General features: G+C 36.7%; 2 protein-coding genes across 13 annotated transcripts in view; one reads left to right on the forward strand and one right to left on the reverse strand.

Moving 5' to 3' along the window:
- Window positions 1-16,391, forward strand: part of PCCA (propionyl-CoA carboxylase subunit alpha) — a 420,693-nt gene that overhangs the window by 395,715 nt on the left and 8,587 nt on the right. For 9 of the 12 annotated variants that reach the window (XM_073348756.2, XM_073348763.2, XM_073348746.2 and 6 more), the window contains one exon: window positions 6,822-6,962. In XM_073348756.2, coding sequence (XP_073204857.1) covers window positions 6,822-6,962 — 141 coding nt within the window. The other 3 variants (XM_073348715.2, XM_073348730.2, XM_073348738.2) reach the window with 3 other exon arrangements.
- The window catches only part of GGACT (gamma-glutamylamine cyclotransferase), a 111,633-nt gene that overhangs the window by 48,732 nt on the left and 46,510 nt on the right, over window positions 1-16,391 (reverse strand). Inside the window, exons 3-5 of the mRNA XM_073348849.2 lie at window positions 5,463-5,531; window positions 3,979-4,039; window positions 1,955-2,060 (exon numbers count right to left, since the gene is read on the reverse strand). Of these exons, the coding sequence (XP_073204950.1) occupies window positions 4,017-4,039; window positions 5,463-5,531 (92 nt within the window). The 3' untranslated portion in view covers window positions 1,955-2,060; window positions 3,979-4,016. The remainder of the gene's footprint in view (window positions 1-1,954; window positions 2,061-3,978; window positions 4,040-5,462; window positions 5,532-16,391) is intronic.

Below are 16,391 nucleotides of genomic sequence, written 5' to 3' on the forward strand. Positions count from 1 at the left end.
ATAGAGAAAGAACATCACAGTATGGCAATGAGACAAAAATGGATCTAGTTTAAAAAAAGAAAAATTAAGAAAAGTAACACTGAGCGTTATTTTCAAACACTTTCAGCATACCTCAGTGCACAAAAGGAACACCACTTTAATGTTCTTGCAATCATAATGATTACAAGTTTTATGTGTTGTAATAATTTTGCAAGAGAATATATAATATTTTGTAACTTCAAGGTGGCTTGCACAGCACATGAGGAGGGACTCTCCAGGATTTTGTCCTTTATATAGACATACATTAACGGGACTGAATATTATAATATATAATTTTATTATTGGAGCATGTCGGAGTCTGGGATCCCAAGCTTCCATCTTCTCTCTGCCTAATAAGGTCTCTAACTAATCAGCAACAACTTGGATTTTAGTTTTTAAAACAGAGACTTTTGTGTGTTGGAAGAATTTGTATTTCTGTTCTATTGAAGGGTCAGCAAAACACCTGCTATGGATAGTTTGCAAGTGTTACTTGTTAATTCAGGCTCCCAAACCCCAAACAGAATGTTGTGACCATTCACAAGTCATGCTCTCCCAATTAGTTTCCTATTACAAGTATGTGTCCAGATTCATTACACGTATTTTTTTAGTTTTCTGTTGAGCTCAAACACTTTATTGTAGAGTCTGTTCGTAAATCATGATGTAAAAATTATTTTTTCCTACACATCAGTACTGCACTTTTCCCCCCCATAGTTTAAGAAACACTGCTCATGGGCAGGTTTCAAAGGAACCTCATCTCCATATGGTTTTACTTGATAATCCTTTATCCACCATCTTCAGTTCTCATTCCGTTGCTTTCTTGCCTGTGGCTACGTTTCTATCTCTGCATCAATTAGCACAGTGATTTATACAACAAGCAAGCAGTTTAGAGGTAATGGTACACAATTAACATCTCATTCCACCATAAAGGGTATGCTAAATACCCCAGTCACTGCTTTCTCTGCCTTGAATTGAAATAAGTGTTTGTCCTAATTCATATGCTATCTGATGTGAAGTGGGCCTGCTTTGTACTGTACTACACCATTAATCTAATTATAGATAGCTGCAAATGAAGTGCTGTCTGAGCACAGAGACTAAAGAAAATAGCGCTTTTGTCATTTAGCATGACTCTGTAAAGCAAGATCGCACTTTACATGGCACTATGGCAAAATGGAAATCTGAATAATATGGCTGCCTGTTGCATCTTTTCTAATTACAACAGCATTGTAAACACAACTGGGCGCTGATATAAATAAAGCTGTAGATATGCTGTCATGTGGGTTGTAGGAGAAAACCCTCAGAGTGCTGTTGTATTAAATGATGCATCCTGATTGACAGCTACCTTGAGACTGCGCTGATGGAGTTGTCACAGCATTATGCTAACAGGCTGCTCCAGTGATGCAGATGTACAAAGCTCTGAGGCTCACAGAGCTTTCCAACGCCTGTCTGTTCATTTCACCTTCTTCGTCTGGGTTGTAACTCCAAGAGGAGGACATCTACAAGCTTTCATTCTGTATGTTTTTGATCCTGACTGTTTAGCCGTAGCCTAAAGTGAAGGGGATGTATTTTGCATGGCATTAGCCCTTGTTAGGTTTTTCTGGAGTGTTAAGTATGTATCACACAATGAATTGAAAGTGGGAACCAGGGCTGGATTGCAATTCTAATTAAGTTTTTGCTGCTGGACTGTGTTCTGTATGATGGTGATTTTCTCCTTCTTCCCCCTCTCCCTTTTGCCGCTTTTAAAGGATCATACTTTTTGTGGGTATTCATTTTTGACTGTCATTTTCTAGCACGTGCAGTGTTTGCTCTTGCACTACATTAGGGATGTAGTTGCTTGTGTGGAGATCTTAATACTAGTTCTTACTACTGGTAGTTCTTACAGTGGAAGTAAATTAGCTCCAGAACCCAGAGCTCAAGATCACTGTAATTTGAGACTTACTTTAAATCTCCTGGTTGAGTAAGAAGTCCTTGTCTCTAAAAGATGATGATGACTGCCATCTTCAAGTAGTATGGAATAAATACACAAGCTTTCCTATTTATTTGTCCTGGTGAAAATATAAACAAGGATATGGTCACTGCTTTGTCTTTTTCGTTAATTCCTCTTTACCATTTCAATGTGCTGATAGCAGTTTATCATTGAACATTACTTATTATTGACTTGAAAGATTACTGGAAAACTGTTACTCATGAGCTCCTGATGGCCAATTGACACCTGTTAAATGACTTGAGACAGAAAAGGAAGCTTCCTAAGAGCGTTAAAGGGAAATTACCTAGCTAATTAAAAGGTTTCAGAGTTTATTAATTCAGAAATGGACATTATTCTACTGTATGCTGTGTAGTTGTTGTACTGAAAACAATCAAGATGCACAGTGGGCAGTTTATTTGCTGGAAGCTGAGCAATTTACAATTTTTAACCTTCCTACCAGAAAAATGACAGGTTTTAAAAACATGTCTGAATATCATGTAAAGCATACTGTAAATTTGCTTCTGGTCAGCAATCCAAATAGGTATTTAAGTTACATATGTATATTGCTATGTTAGATTGCTCTATAAAATATCCAGTGGAGTTTGAGTATTTACAACTCATGAGAATGTGAGATTAAGGTATGTAGGGAAGGTCATATTTAATGAACTAATGCAAAATGTAACAGGATGCAGTTTGAGCATCATACTTGCGGCATATTATATTCTGTCATAGTTGGTAGGATAACCTGTATAGTTTACTGAGCTTTTCTTTAAGTGGAAATGTATTTTAGATATGTGCTTGTGACCTCCTTTAAATCACAACGGGTTGCCTACATTTTTTTCTCTCTCTCTTTTTACCACTTATTCTACTTAAGAGATTTATACAGTAGGTTTAAAATAAATATATGTAGTTTTCATTTGATTGCCTTCTCTTTGTACCTTTATCCCTGCACATCTGTTATTATTATGCCCTTTTCTCTAGTCACAGAGATTTAGTTGTAAGAGGTGGTTTTCCATTACATACACCATAACATTCATTTACCAAGAGACCTAGGACTGTTGGTAGCATACTGTTACCCTAAGCAGACTGTTAGCTAACATCCCCTTTCCCTACCGTCGTTTTTGTTTACTGATAGTGGACTTCAACAATCCTGTGAAAAAGAAATACCTGTTTTCTACCCAATCAGGCACTTTTTTATTAACTTTACTTTGGCTGGCAGAATTACCCTCTGAAACCCTGCAGAATGGAGCAGTGACCAGAGACGACTGCTGATGAGTTCAGATCTGATCAATGGCAGATTTCGCTGCTGCTAAAGTCCACCAACAGACAATCTTGCTTATTACTCCAGCAGATGTTTCTTCTGTTTTAGACCAATGGAAACCTTATGGTCTCCACTTGTAATCCAACCTCTGTAACATTCCCCATTTTCCCCCTCACCACCCAACCAAAAAACACCTTAAAAAAACATGGAAACATCCACTTCAGATTTTAGATTTAATTCAGTAAAGCCAAAAGTGCAACAGTATTAATTGTGTGATATAGACACTTTTGGTATGTCCCTAATTGTCTTTGTTTTAGAGACATCTGTAATCATTGTATGATTACTTTGGTCTTCCTAAGGCCTTTGCAGTTCTCATCAAGCCACGTGTTTGTCTCAGGTTAGGATCAAGAGCTCACTGACCCCCCTCTCTGTAATATGGTTTCTGAGAGCTAAGAGCGAGCTTTACAAAGGAATGCTTATGTGGGGATTTAGGGGTCCAGTAGAAATACATCAAAGGTAACCTTAAAGAAGGAACCTTCTCTCTGGTGCTTTGTCTTCTTTTTTATATTCCGAAAGGTCATTTGTTAGCCAACTGCACCAAAAAAGGCCTTTCCTGAGAAGTTTACTGTTGTTATTTTGTACTTTGCGATTACAATAACTCTCTTATCCCCAAAACAGACTAAAGAACAATAAACAAATACAAAAGCAAAAGGAACAGCTCATCAATAACAAAGACCTGCATTTGAAAGCTGTTAGTTTACTGACTCTCACATCTCATTCCAAGAAAAGCAGGAGTCCTGCAGAGAAAGGAATGTAAAAGATATGAAAATTATAAAGATGGTAAAAACTCAGTATTTGGTTGGTAGGGATACTATAACTTAGTATGGAAAATTGAGCTTTAAAGTGCAATGTACAGCAGGACACTCTCCCTGTCTCCCATCCCCCTGCATTGCTGCAGGTTTTGATGTGGATGGGGAATTACTTTAAGTATTTCAACCTCAGTGAAATGTTGTAAGACGGCTTGTTCCTTGGAATTAAAGCAGATTTTTTTCTTGCATTTAAAGTTTAAATTTTGAAGTTGGGCAGTACAGAAGAATTGATCTATATAATACTTAGAAAACCAAATGGAGGCTAAGCATAACTTTTGAAAACCATATCGAAGTAATCGCTAACACCATACAGTAGTGCCAGTCCAGAAAGCTAACTTATTTTTGTTTTCTTCCAAGACCTAGTTTTTTATTATTATTATTATTATTATTATTATTATTTTCAAACTATGATTACAAAGCAGACACTAACCATGGATACTGAAACTGTGCAATTTGGGGTAATTATATTCCCCCCCATAGATTTAATGAAGGACTTTTAAGTACAATTTATCTTTGATAAATAGTCCCTCTGCACAGAATGTTTATTAGATTGACAGCAGAATGCACTCTGCTAGCTTTTTTCCCCTGCCACTTATGACTCAGATGAATTTAAATAGGAGCAAAAAGCTTTTATTTGCACTGTAATTCACTTAAGGATCATATCCTTCAGAAACTGGCAGACACTTGTATGTCTTGATTGCAACACACACACTCAAGAGTAAAGAAACAAGCATAAGATGTTATTTGACCTGTCACATTGTCGCAATTTTGCTTGCAACTTACGTTATCAAATCTCCTCTAGGCATCTTCTCCCACCCCCCACAAGTGTGCATACACGCACATGCACAGTTTTATTTTTTTTAAAGGGACAGGGCAAGCAGCTCACTGCATTCAATTTAGTCATTTGTGCAGAAAGGTAAATAACTTACCTTATTTTGTTTCTGAAAATGTACACTCCACACTCTAATTGACAGCATGCTGCCAGCAGGATGTTTTCAGTTAAAGCCGCTTTTTATATACAACGTGGTGCAAGCTCATATGTGCAGCATCGGTAGTACTCAAGGCATACGTATTTTGGTAAATCCGAAAATCTCCATGTGGTGGGTATAGCTTCGTTTATTACTGTGGCACATGACTAAATTTAAAGGTTTTATGTGTTTCATATAAAGTGTATCTCATATTTCTGATAAGTTCCAAATATTTTCCAACCAAATGGTTATCCTGCTCACTGCACATGTTCCATCTATCTGGACAGCATTTATGTAGGATGATAACCCTCTGTTAAAGCCAAACAATGTGTGTCTTCATAAAGCTGTTTTTTAAAGATTTCCACTGCAGTTAATTAGCTTACCATTGTCTTTTCCGAGTATCCCATTTTGCTCCCTGTTGAAGCAGAAGTTAGAATCCCCTTTGCCTTCATCTGTGTCATTTTGTATAAAAATGAAAAGCAGAGAGACTCCATTTAACAAAACAATGGTTAACTATTTCCGTAGACAATATACTTTTTAAAAGGTGTTAAAATTTACCTCATCAAAATACAAATTTGAATTTTAAATGAACTTCAGCCTACAACACTTACTACTGAAACCTTTGTTTAAATGACTGATGTAGTGCAATGCTGTTCTTTCACTCTCAGTTGATGTGGGAGATAAGGAGTTTCTCACAGAGACATGCTGCCATCTACTGGATTTCTACATTCAGTTTCACATGCACTGCAGCAGCTTTGAAGAAAAATTCTCACAAACTCAATGAAATGTCCATGAAAGCGTACACAGGTTTTTAAGAACTAAAGTAAAAAGGGAAATTGACATACAAATATACATAGATTCAGAAAGGTTTAGTTTAAAGGGATGCTGTTAGATAGTTCAGGCCCTGGCATTTTTTTTTTTAATTTATAAAACATCATAGAAATATATATTTTTTTAAATTAGACAAAAACAGTTAAACAGTTTAGGTTGAACAGGACACATCTCCCTTATCCTGGAGGGTTTCCATTCTTTCTTACCTCACATAGAACTACCAATAGGATATTTCCATGTCTTGTTTGCAGCCCTATGCTTGTACACAATATTATGGAAGTGAAATTGTCTGATCTGTTTTGATTGCAAAAGCTGAATGAAGTGTAAGATGAAAACACTGAATTAATAGTACAAAGTAAAGTAATGTTTTAAAATTCATTCATTGTTAATAATCTAGGGAGGCGTTAGTAATTCAGGGCTAAATTCTTATTCTGCTCAGTTACACACAGGTGTGTGTCTGAAATTATTCCATCTAATTACTCCAGACCTAAACCAGGATAACTGAGAGTAGGATTTGGTTAGAAAAAGGATATTTTCTCTCTTTAAAATTATTTTTAAATTTTAATCTTTTTTTTCTTTTTGGGGGGGGGGGGGGGGAGGAAAGAACCTGAAATGTGTTAACCAGATTATTAATCTGATATTGCCCTTTTAGTTATTCAGTGCTGCTGTCTTGGGTTGTCTTGTATTTTTACTTTTTTCCCCTTTACTCAGGTAGTGAAAACTGTGACTCAGATTCCAAACTTTAGACAGTTCCATATAGTATAGATAATGTGTGTAGTATACAAACACCATCTCTTAAATCATCATACAAATAGTATATCAATGTGAGACTTTTAGATCATTACAAAGAATTCACAAGAGACATGAGATTAAATATTTTAAAACATTTTTCTTTTTGTCTTTTCCTTAAGTACAAGTTACGAATACTAACCAAGCTTGCTGCAGAGTTGAGTAAATACATGCCAGAGAAAGCAGTGGAGGATACAACCAGTATTTTGAGATCACCGATGCCTGGAGCAGTGGTGGTGGTTTCTGTAAAGCCTGGAGACTTGGTAAGAGAGGCTCTTTTACTATATATAATTTTATTAAGATGATGTTGAAATAAAAAGAAAATGATACAGAGTTTAAGCGTAGAAGTTTCTGGTTATCAGGGAATAACATACAGATTATCAAGGGGTGTGAAGTTCAGTTTAGGGTCGGATGGCGTAAGGAATACATAATCTGCAATATCCCCAATTGGGGGTAAAAGGTTAACGGGTCAAAGTACAGACATTGAGATGTGAGGGTATGTTGTTCATATAATGGCTATGTTCAGGTGTGGAGTATAATGAGTGGATACGATGATGAGGATGGATTTATCCTCATGTGGTGAGATTTAATGTTCAGTGAGTTTATGGTTCCAGTTTATATGGTCCAATGGAAAAAGTCTCTCGGTCCCTTTCCACACAGTTTCCTCCACAGTATAATTGAAAGCCTGAGCCAGTCTCCTTTACAGAACTTTCTTTTGTAACATTATCTGGAGAGTATGATTGTGTGTGCGCATTACTTGCTTCTTGTTTCAGAGTAGCAGCCCTGTTAGTCTGTATCCCCAAAAAGAAAAGGAGGACTTGTGGCACCTTAGAGACTAACCAATTTATCTGAGCATAAGCTTTCGTGAGCTACATCCGATGAAGTGAGCTGTAGCTCACGAAAGCTTATGCTCAGATAAATTGGTTAGTCTCTAAGGTGCCACAAGTCCTCCTTTTCTTTTTGTGAATACAGACTAACACGGCTGCTACTCTGAAACCATAAGAAATCTCTGTAGGCGATTCCCTCACCCTGTCTAAGGAGCAAAAACTAGGGATAGGAGGGTAACAGGACACATCACCACTATCCTGGGGGGGTTCCATTCTTTTCCAACACACAGAACTAGAAAAAAATGTGATGTTTGAGAGTTACATGTAGGTGCTTTACATTACTCAGTTTTGGGTGACCTCCAAGCACAACCACATTACATAAAATTATATTTAGGGGTTAAGGGACTTGAATCTGAGCCAAGGAGGTGGTGTTATACTGGGATAGGGGACATTAGAATGAAGCAACAGAGGCCTGAGTCTAAAGTGCATAGTACTATTATTGTTTAGACAATGCCATAAATAGACATGTGGCACTTTACAGGCAAATAGAAAATCCTGATCCCTGAATTTATAATCTTAGGTCCACCTGTGAAGCAAAAAAAGACCAGCAGCGGCAAGTCTTCAGAGTCCAGGTCAATGGACCTGGGGCTTGTGCTGCAGGGCTTAGAACAGCAGTATAGACACTCAGGTTGGGGCCCAGGCTCTGGAGTCTGGGCTCTAAAACATGGTGAGGGGGGCGGGTCTCGGAGACCAGGCTCCAGCCTGAGCCCGAACGTCTACATTGCTGTTTTTAGCCCCACAACATGAGCCCCATGACCCCAAGTCAGCTGACCCTGGCTTTGAGACATCTGCCGTTTTGTTTGTTTGTTTTGATGTGCAGCCATACCCCCAGGGTACAATCCCGACTTCAGTGAGAGGTTGAGTACAAACTGGATAAGGACCCCAAATTACTACATGTTTAATCTCAAAAGGTGTTGCCCTGTAAAATGGGGGTGATGTTTTACACATTTCCATGCTGCTTTCACACAGCATACATACGGGCATTTCTCTCCGTTGATAGGAAAAAGGGAGCGGAAATAAAAGGTCCAGGTGCAGAGATCCAGAAAAGAGGGTCTTTGCCTCCATAAGTTTATATTAAATATGTTAATATCTATATGTTTATATTATGTTAATTATATATAAATACACTGTATGGATATGTACACACACACAATCTGAACTAATTCCAGTTTGGTAAAAATGCAGCAGAAAGGAAAACTCCACTGTGTCACGTGGCAAAGGTATGAATATTTCTTGACTGTTGTAATTGTTGCTTGTGGCAAAAGTTGTTATATGAGCACTTTTAAAAACTGTTGAATTCACTTAAAATTAACCTATTTCACCACTGAATCATAACAAACTCTTATGCCTGGGAAGTGACTTTATGCACAGGAATAGCTCCCTGGAAGTGAGCTGGATTACTCACTTGTGTAAAGTGACTAGTGTGGGGGTGTCTGCAGGATCAGGGCCTGAAACACTCAGATGCCTCTTTCACAAGCGATCAGAAAAGCTGATTAGTAAATCATGTGGTGTTTACAGCAAAGTATTTGCAATCTGTCAAGAATAAAAATGAACCGTCAGTTGTTGTTAGTTAACAAAACAGCTAATCTTGAGATCTGCCTAAAAGCTGGTTGGAAAACTGACTGCTTACAACAGATTCATCTCCTCATGTGGAGAGTGAAACCCACTGCTTCTATACAGAGGCAGTAAGAGTTGCATAGTGAGTAAGATGCTATGCAAATATTTGTTTTTGTGGGAGAAAAGATAATGTTTTCAAGGTATTTCAATATTGCAAGACTGAACCATTTTTACATTGCACTTTTGATAGTATAAATGGAATGGGTTTAAAAAAAGTTAATTCTGCTGGATGTTATAAAATGTTTCCCTTGTGCCTAACAAATATTTTGTGGTCTTGAAGGAACAGAACCATGGGGAATGGGGCCATGGCCAAGGAATTAAAAACCTCCCTTTACAAATCCACAAGTGGTGCAGTGCAAGAGTACAAGTTGTTAAATAATGTGTGAGGATTTTTTTCTCTCCTCCTCTGCTGCAGCTTTTTGCTGGAGGCAGAGCACTTGAACAGCATAATCTCTGTTCTGCCGACCTGAGCTTGTCAATGCTAATTGTGTGGCTTTAATTACAAAAACACATTTAAGTTATTGGAAAGGGTTTAACTTAAATCCTTCCTTTCCAGGACTAGTGTCAAAACTTTAAAAAGGAGCTGAGGTAGTATCAGCTATCTGCACTGAATAAGCAGTGGGATGGTGTGATTCAGATTACATGTCTTGGCTGTCCATCAGAACTCGGTTCACTCACTACAGCTGTTCAAGGCACGATGAACAGGGAACTGTAGCTCTGATAAATACAAACCTTTTTGTCCCACTGCTTGAATGTGTTCTGATCTTCCTTGTTTTTCAGGCTGACTAAAGAATTTAAGTCTTTGTATTTCCAGCTGTATTTACCAGTTAAAATTGTAATGGTGTCTGAAAACAATGCAGCTGCAAAGCAGGGAAAAATGAGATGCTCTTCCTTGTTTTCATTCAGGTTACAGCTATTATGAATAAAAGAGCATTGTTATTAGCTCTTCCAAGATTTGTTTTAACTTGTGATCTATGCTAAATATTATTGGAAGATCATATAACAGTCTCTGCACCAGGGCTGTACTCTCAAAGAGATTATTTCAGAGACTTCAATAGCTTTGGGAGGTAGTCTCCATTAGCCATACTTTAGAGGTAACATTAAAATAGAAAAGAAACTCCTAGTGAGGGGGCACATCATCTTTGTTTGAATGGCTGCATTTACAACTCTCTTTATTATCAGCCATTTAGTTCTGGGCGTTTTGCTTGGCCAGGTAAAACATATGGTGTTGGTTAGTTTCTCTCTGTGTCCTTAGCCAAATGAGAAGCCAGCGATGGTCTCTTCATTAGTTTTCCTCAGACTTTATATCATTGTCTTTCAATAAAATAATGTTCTCTTTTGGCTGCTGTTTATGAAAAATGCTTGGGGCTGCTGAAGCATGATAGAAGGCTGTATGTGCGTGCTCCAGCGAATCTGATAACCCGTTTGGAATTCAGTTCTGCCAAAGAAGTAGTGCAACAAGCAAGAAATTCATTTTCTGTTGGCCAGAAGTCAGTCTTCTGCTCTGCTCAGTTCCCACTAGGGGAAAGCACTGCTTGTCATACGAAGAGGAGTAGGACTTTATCATTGCTTTCTGCTTTCCTTACCATTTTCCCCACGTTATCTGAGGGATGTAATTAAATGTCACTTGCTTGTCACTGGGAACAGTTAAAACTAAAGTAATGTGAACAACAAAAGCATTGTGAACTTGAAAACTCTCTGAATGAGAAAAAGATATTATTTAGCAGATGAGTCTTCAATTTAGCCTTAACTTTTATATCTTATTTGTAATGACAGCACTGTCTCTCTAGTAAAGCACATCCATTTTCATTTTCTGTGAAGGGGGTTATTATAAAGAAGTACATATTAGAATGAAAGCCTGTTGTTAAGAGGCCATTTGGTATAGTCAAAATTCAGGACATTGGCAGTGTTAAATGAGACAGGAGAGGTTATACACATTCAAAATCATAGCCTAGGCATTGATCTTGCTCAAATTGACTTCAGCAGGAGCACAGTTGGCCCCCAGGCACGGATTGTGTACATTGCCATCTTCATAAACCTCCAGTAAAATGCTACAGATTCAATTTAATCTTGTAACAATTACAAAAAATACAATGTAACAAACAAAATGTCAACACTCATTCTGTATTAAGCACTGAGGGCAGAATAAAACAGTGCCTACTAATCCTTTGTATATTATTTTTCCCTCTGATATTCTGCTTTGTGCTCTGTGTGTAAAGAATGCTGTAGAGTTAAATCAGTGGAATATGGGAAGCAAAAGATATTATGGTTCTGTGGGCATAGCTCAAATGTTGTACCATGGTTACAGAAAACGTGCCAGGATGCTCCCAAAATGGGTTCTCTTCATAACTCTTCTGAGTTTGTTAGTCATTGTATACGGCAACAATAATTGATCATACAGGTCTCAATGGCCCTCTGAAAATATTATTTTTACTTTTTCAATTTTGCATGTATCTGAAATAAAAACTTTTTAAAAAATGCAGTAACTAGAAATAGGTGGCATTAATAAGCCAGACACTGTTTAATAAGCTATAACCTGCAGAGCTGGATAAATCAGTTTAATTCTTTTCTTGGGGCATCTACAAATATATACAAAAGAAAAGTGATGTGGATAAAATGTCCAGTCACAACATGGATTTGTTTTTTATTTAATTTGTTTGTATATTATTACAGCCATAAGAACACTGCCAGAGGTTTCTCTGTAATTAAGGATTGTTATCTCAATTTTCAAGATTTTTTTTCAATAAATGTAAGACTATCATGATTTGGGAATATTATCATGTCAAATTACTTTTTTTAATGGGCATTTCTCATTTAACAAAACTACCATGACTTTCAAAGTGAAGCTGTAATTTGCAATTTAAAACTTTTGTTTGACTAGCAGATGTCTCTCTACTGAGAATGCACAAGACAGTTTTTTCCACTAAATATTAATATATTATGGAATTTAACTGATTTGAGTAATTTCAGAATTAAGATTAAAATCCTGAAGATTGTTTAAAACTGCTGAAGTGAGATGTGTTGGGTAAATTCAGTTTGCAAAACTACTTAATGCTGCTAAGATAGAAACTAATTGGGAGATTTTATTGTAAATTGAATTCAAATCCTCTGGCAGTAAAGTCTAGAAAAAGGCTTGCGTGGATTACAAACACATCCAGACAGAGTTTTTAACTTTAAAATATTTAGAGTGAAAAAACAAAACCTCCACAGTTCTGCCACCCAAACACATACAGTCCTCATTACATTGTAAATTCTTGTAAAATAAGAAATTGGGCTTTTATATGTTACCTGTTGCTTTTCACCACTTCATTTGTAGTTTCAAACCTTATTCGCAATTCAGTCCCAAAAATCTAAATAAAGTAGATTTGTCTTTTTTACTTTATGCCCATAATAATTCTTATTCCAGTTGGGGGGGAATAACCAAAATGGAAAACAGAAGGAATGGGGTTAGTAATTTAATTTATACCTTTTACATAGAAATCTATGACGTTATTTAATATACCAGAATATTTCACAAACCATACACATTCTCCACTCCAGTTGTGAATAAACCAATAATTTGTGGGTACAATTATTCCTTTCTGTTCAGTTTTTCCTTTTTGTGTGTGTGCAGTGTTCCCAGTGTGGATGTTAACCTATATTTTACAGAAATATGCAGCTATGAACTTGATTAAACATGATCAGGATTCTGATGTGCCCTTTTATGCTTTTTGTTATATGTTTGTACATTAATTAATTACAAACATATACATTTCATTATAATTTTTGTGCCTTATTGTAAGGAAAATTATCAGTAAACTGAAACTGAAACCATTTTTACAATTTCAGAAAAACTGTAACGTTCAAATAGCAAAAAGATTCCAATTTTCCCACCATTCTGATACCACAAGGTTGAAGGCAATAGTTAGATTAACTGATTTTTCTATTGTGATTTATGCTAATAAGTGTCCACTATTTTCAAAATGTATTCCTTGTTAAAAGTGTAACATTTATATTGATCTAAGATTGCATTCCTCTATATACAGTTGACTTTAATAATTTTACTTATTTCTTTATGTAAACACAGAAATTGAAGATTGTTTGGGGGTGGGATTTTATTAAAGGTGAAATACTATTGTAATAATAAGAAACAATTCATAAATAATTAGAAGGCCTTAGTAGAGAAAAATGTGTAGATGCCTCTCAAAAAAAAATGGTGGATGTTTTACCAAATTCATAAGAACTTTTAAAAGATCACTCATAAATCAAAATATTTGTGTCTAAAACAGAAATTAGCCTTTGTCCTAGGCTGTCAAGACCATGTATGTGTGTAGTATTTGGTGGTAACTGCTACCACCAATACACATATGTAGCACATCAGCTTCCCCAAAAAAGTTTTGGAAATTTCTGAAACCATTGGGAAAACTAGTGTTTTGGATAAGGGGGTGTGCAATGACCAGTGCTCATTGCTGTCAGGAGGACGTCGCTGACCTTTGGTCAATTAGAGGTCAGAAAATCTGCGATGTGCTATACCTACATTCATTCATTAAAGGAGTGTGGCATAAAAAGTTGAATAATCATCTGTCAAGCACTGTTAATTGCTGTTAATTATATTTTCAACTCTATAGCTTCTGTTTCCAGGTTAATTTGGAAGAAAGGGAAAACCTGTACTAATTATTTTACACACATTTGGACAACGTCAAGGAATTTCAATTGCTGCTCATCCAATTCCTCCTGATTTGTTTTCTACTAAGGTGGCTGCTCATCCAATTCCTCCTGATTTGTTTTCTACTAAGGTGCTTGCTGCCAGAATGCCAAGAAGTCATAGAGAAAGAACATCATGGGAGGGCAATGATACCAAAATGGACTAAGTTTAATAAATAAATAAATAAATAAAAAATTAAGAAAAGTAACCACTGAGCATTATTTTCAAGCACTGTCTACATACCTCAGTGCACAAAAGCAACACGGCTTTAATGTACTATATAATGTTCTTGCAACCATAACGATTACAAGTTGCACGTGTTTGTATTAATTTTGAAAGAGTATATGTAATGTTTTGTATGTTCAAGGTTGCTTGATTGTTGTTTTTATTATTGCATAGTCTCCCATTGTCCATTCTCAGTATACATAAATATGTGGGGATATCTGGAAATTATGGGAATATTGAGCGATATTTACCAGCCTCCCTCTCTCTCTCAGACTCGGAAAGGAGACAGGATTAAAATCGGATTCTAACTGCGCTTTTAATCAAATCAGAGATGCTTTTTGCTTGTGGATGTTACTGGGTTTTTCTTCAGATCTAAAAGCCTTAAAAATGTGTTGCATTCAAACACCTGTGTTCTAAATACAATGGTATTAAAAATGTAATTGAAGGATTTTCACTTTTGTAGACAAATCAGCAGGGTTGATATTGATCCATCTTTTTAGGGAGCCAGAAGGTGATACTGTAGAGGGCCCTGTAAGCCCTCAGAGCCTTCTGTCTAATTTGGCAGAAAAACACAGAATGTAGGACAACAAAAGAACTATCCTGTTCCATAAGAAATCTTCATCCCACCCACCCCCTTCTCAAAAAAAAATAAAAAAATAAAAAAAAAAGACTTAATTTTTTCAGCTGCACACAATGATTTGGTGCTCACTGTTGCATTGAACACAGTTGCTGTCAGAACAGGCAGGAAACAGTTTTCTTTTAATTGCTGAAATCATTCGGAAATGCTTCATGCACTGCTTCTATACAGCAGATGCTGTGCATTAATTGGCCTGTGTAGGACTGACCCAGGGTTCCTTGCAGCGGGCCCAATTTTAGGCAGAGGGTTTAAATAGCTTATTTATTATTTTGTATAACCTGGCATACATTGTGTGCTTGCACGTGTTGTATTAATGGTCGGCAGTTTCTAATGTCATGTGGGTTTCAAAACCTGTGTTTCTCTGGTAATGTACTAGCAGCAGGTAAGCTCTAAATACCATCCATCAGAAGCTAATTTTTTATCCAGATACACCAATGACTGATGAACCTGTCTTTTGTATGAAGGTTTAGCACAGTAGAAAGCCATATGCCACTGGCACTGGTTCCTATGCATTCTTTACAGTTACTAGAGAGTAGATTTAAAAAAAAAATTCTCCTGCCTTTACATCCCTTTAGTCTTTTATTTATTTAGCAGTTAGCACTTTCTAAAATAATTCTATTTTTTAGCAGCAGAAGGGGATTTGGGTCTTTTAAAAGCAATCTGGCTATTCTCGTTTTCTTTATCAGAAATATTACGGCACACCCTTAATAGGGAACCTTGTTTTGTTACTCCCCGTCTGTTCAAAACAGACCTTAGCCCATTAGAAGGTCCTCCCTTGTGTGGGAAGACCACAGCTGTTACTGTAAATCTCATCCAGTAACTGTATCACCCCCATTTTGTGGTTCTGAAGGATGAAATTGAGAAATGGAATACTGTGCAGTCATCCTTTACATCTCCAATTTTAGGCCTTTGCACATCATTTTCATGCTTTTATTCCAAATCAAACAACATTAGTGAGGAAAACCACCTTCTGCTAAATGCCTAGCATGCAAGGTAGTTGCTACAATCTTAATTTTTTTAAATAGAGAAATCCAAAAAAGGCAACTCTCCCCCCAAAATCTTCGCTGTCTCCTCAAGGTTATTCATGGGTTGAAATCCAAAAAGTAGGTAGATACCTAAGATGCAGCACAGAGGAAACAAGAGCTGATTGTATTTCACAAACACAACTCAAAAAAGGTTCTGTTTCTTTAAATCTTTGTGAAAGAAGTGGATCTAACTTCTTATGAAGGATATTGGGGGCTTTAATCAGAAATAAGAAGTGGTTTAAATCATTAGCACAACAAAGCAAACTATAAGCTTGAAGATAAAAGTCTCTGGGGGAAAGAGTCCTCTGAAAATAAATGGGACTTGATAGATTTCCATATCATTTATAACTTCCCTTAATTACACTTGGAAGACTTGCCAGTAAAACTGGAAAATTGGCAGCCTATATCCATTATAGTAATTTTGCCGACCATGGCAAGCAGCTGGCTTTACTGGATTTTATTTCCCATCACTTACAATTAATCATCAGCTGGAGATGTCTGAAACTCTTCAAAATGTAGCAATGCTGTGTGACATTCAGGCCTCCTTAAAATGCTAAAATCTGCTGAGTAAATGGGCTGAGTTTTCCTTCAAGCTAACTCATTTTGGTGCAAGGCAA

This window comes from Lepidochelys kempii, chromosome 1 (genome assembly GCF_965140285.1).
Source record: "Lepidochelys kempii isolate rLepKem1 chromosome 1, rLepKem1.hap1, whole genome shotgun sequence".
Classification (NCBI taxonomy): Eukaryota; Metazoa; Chordata; order Testudines; family Cheloniidae; genus Lepidochelys; species Lepidochelys kempii.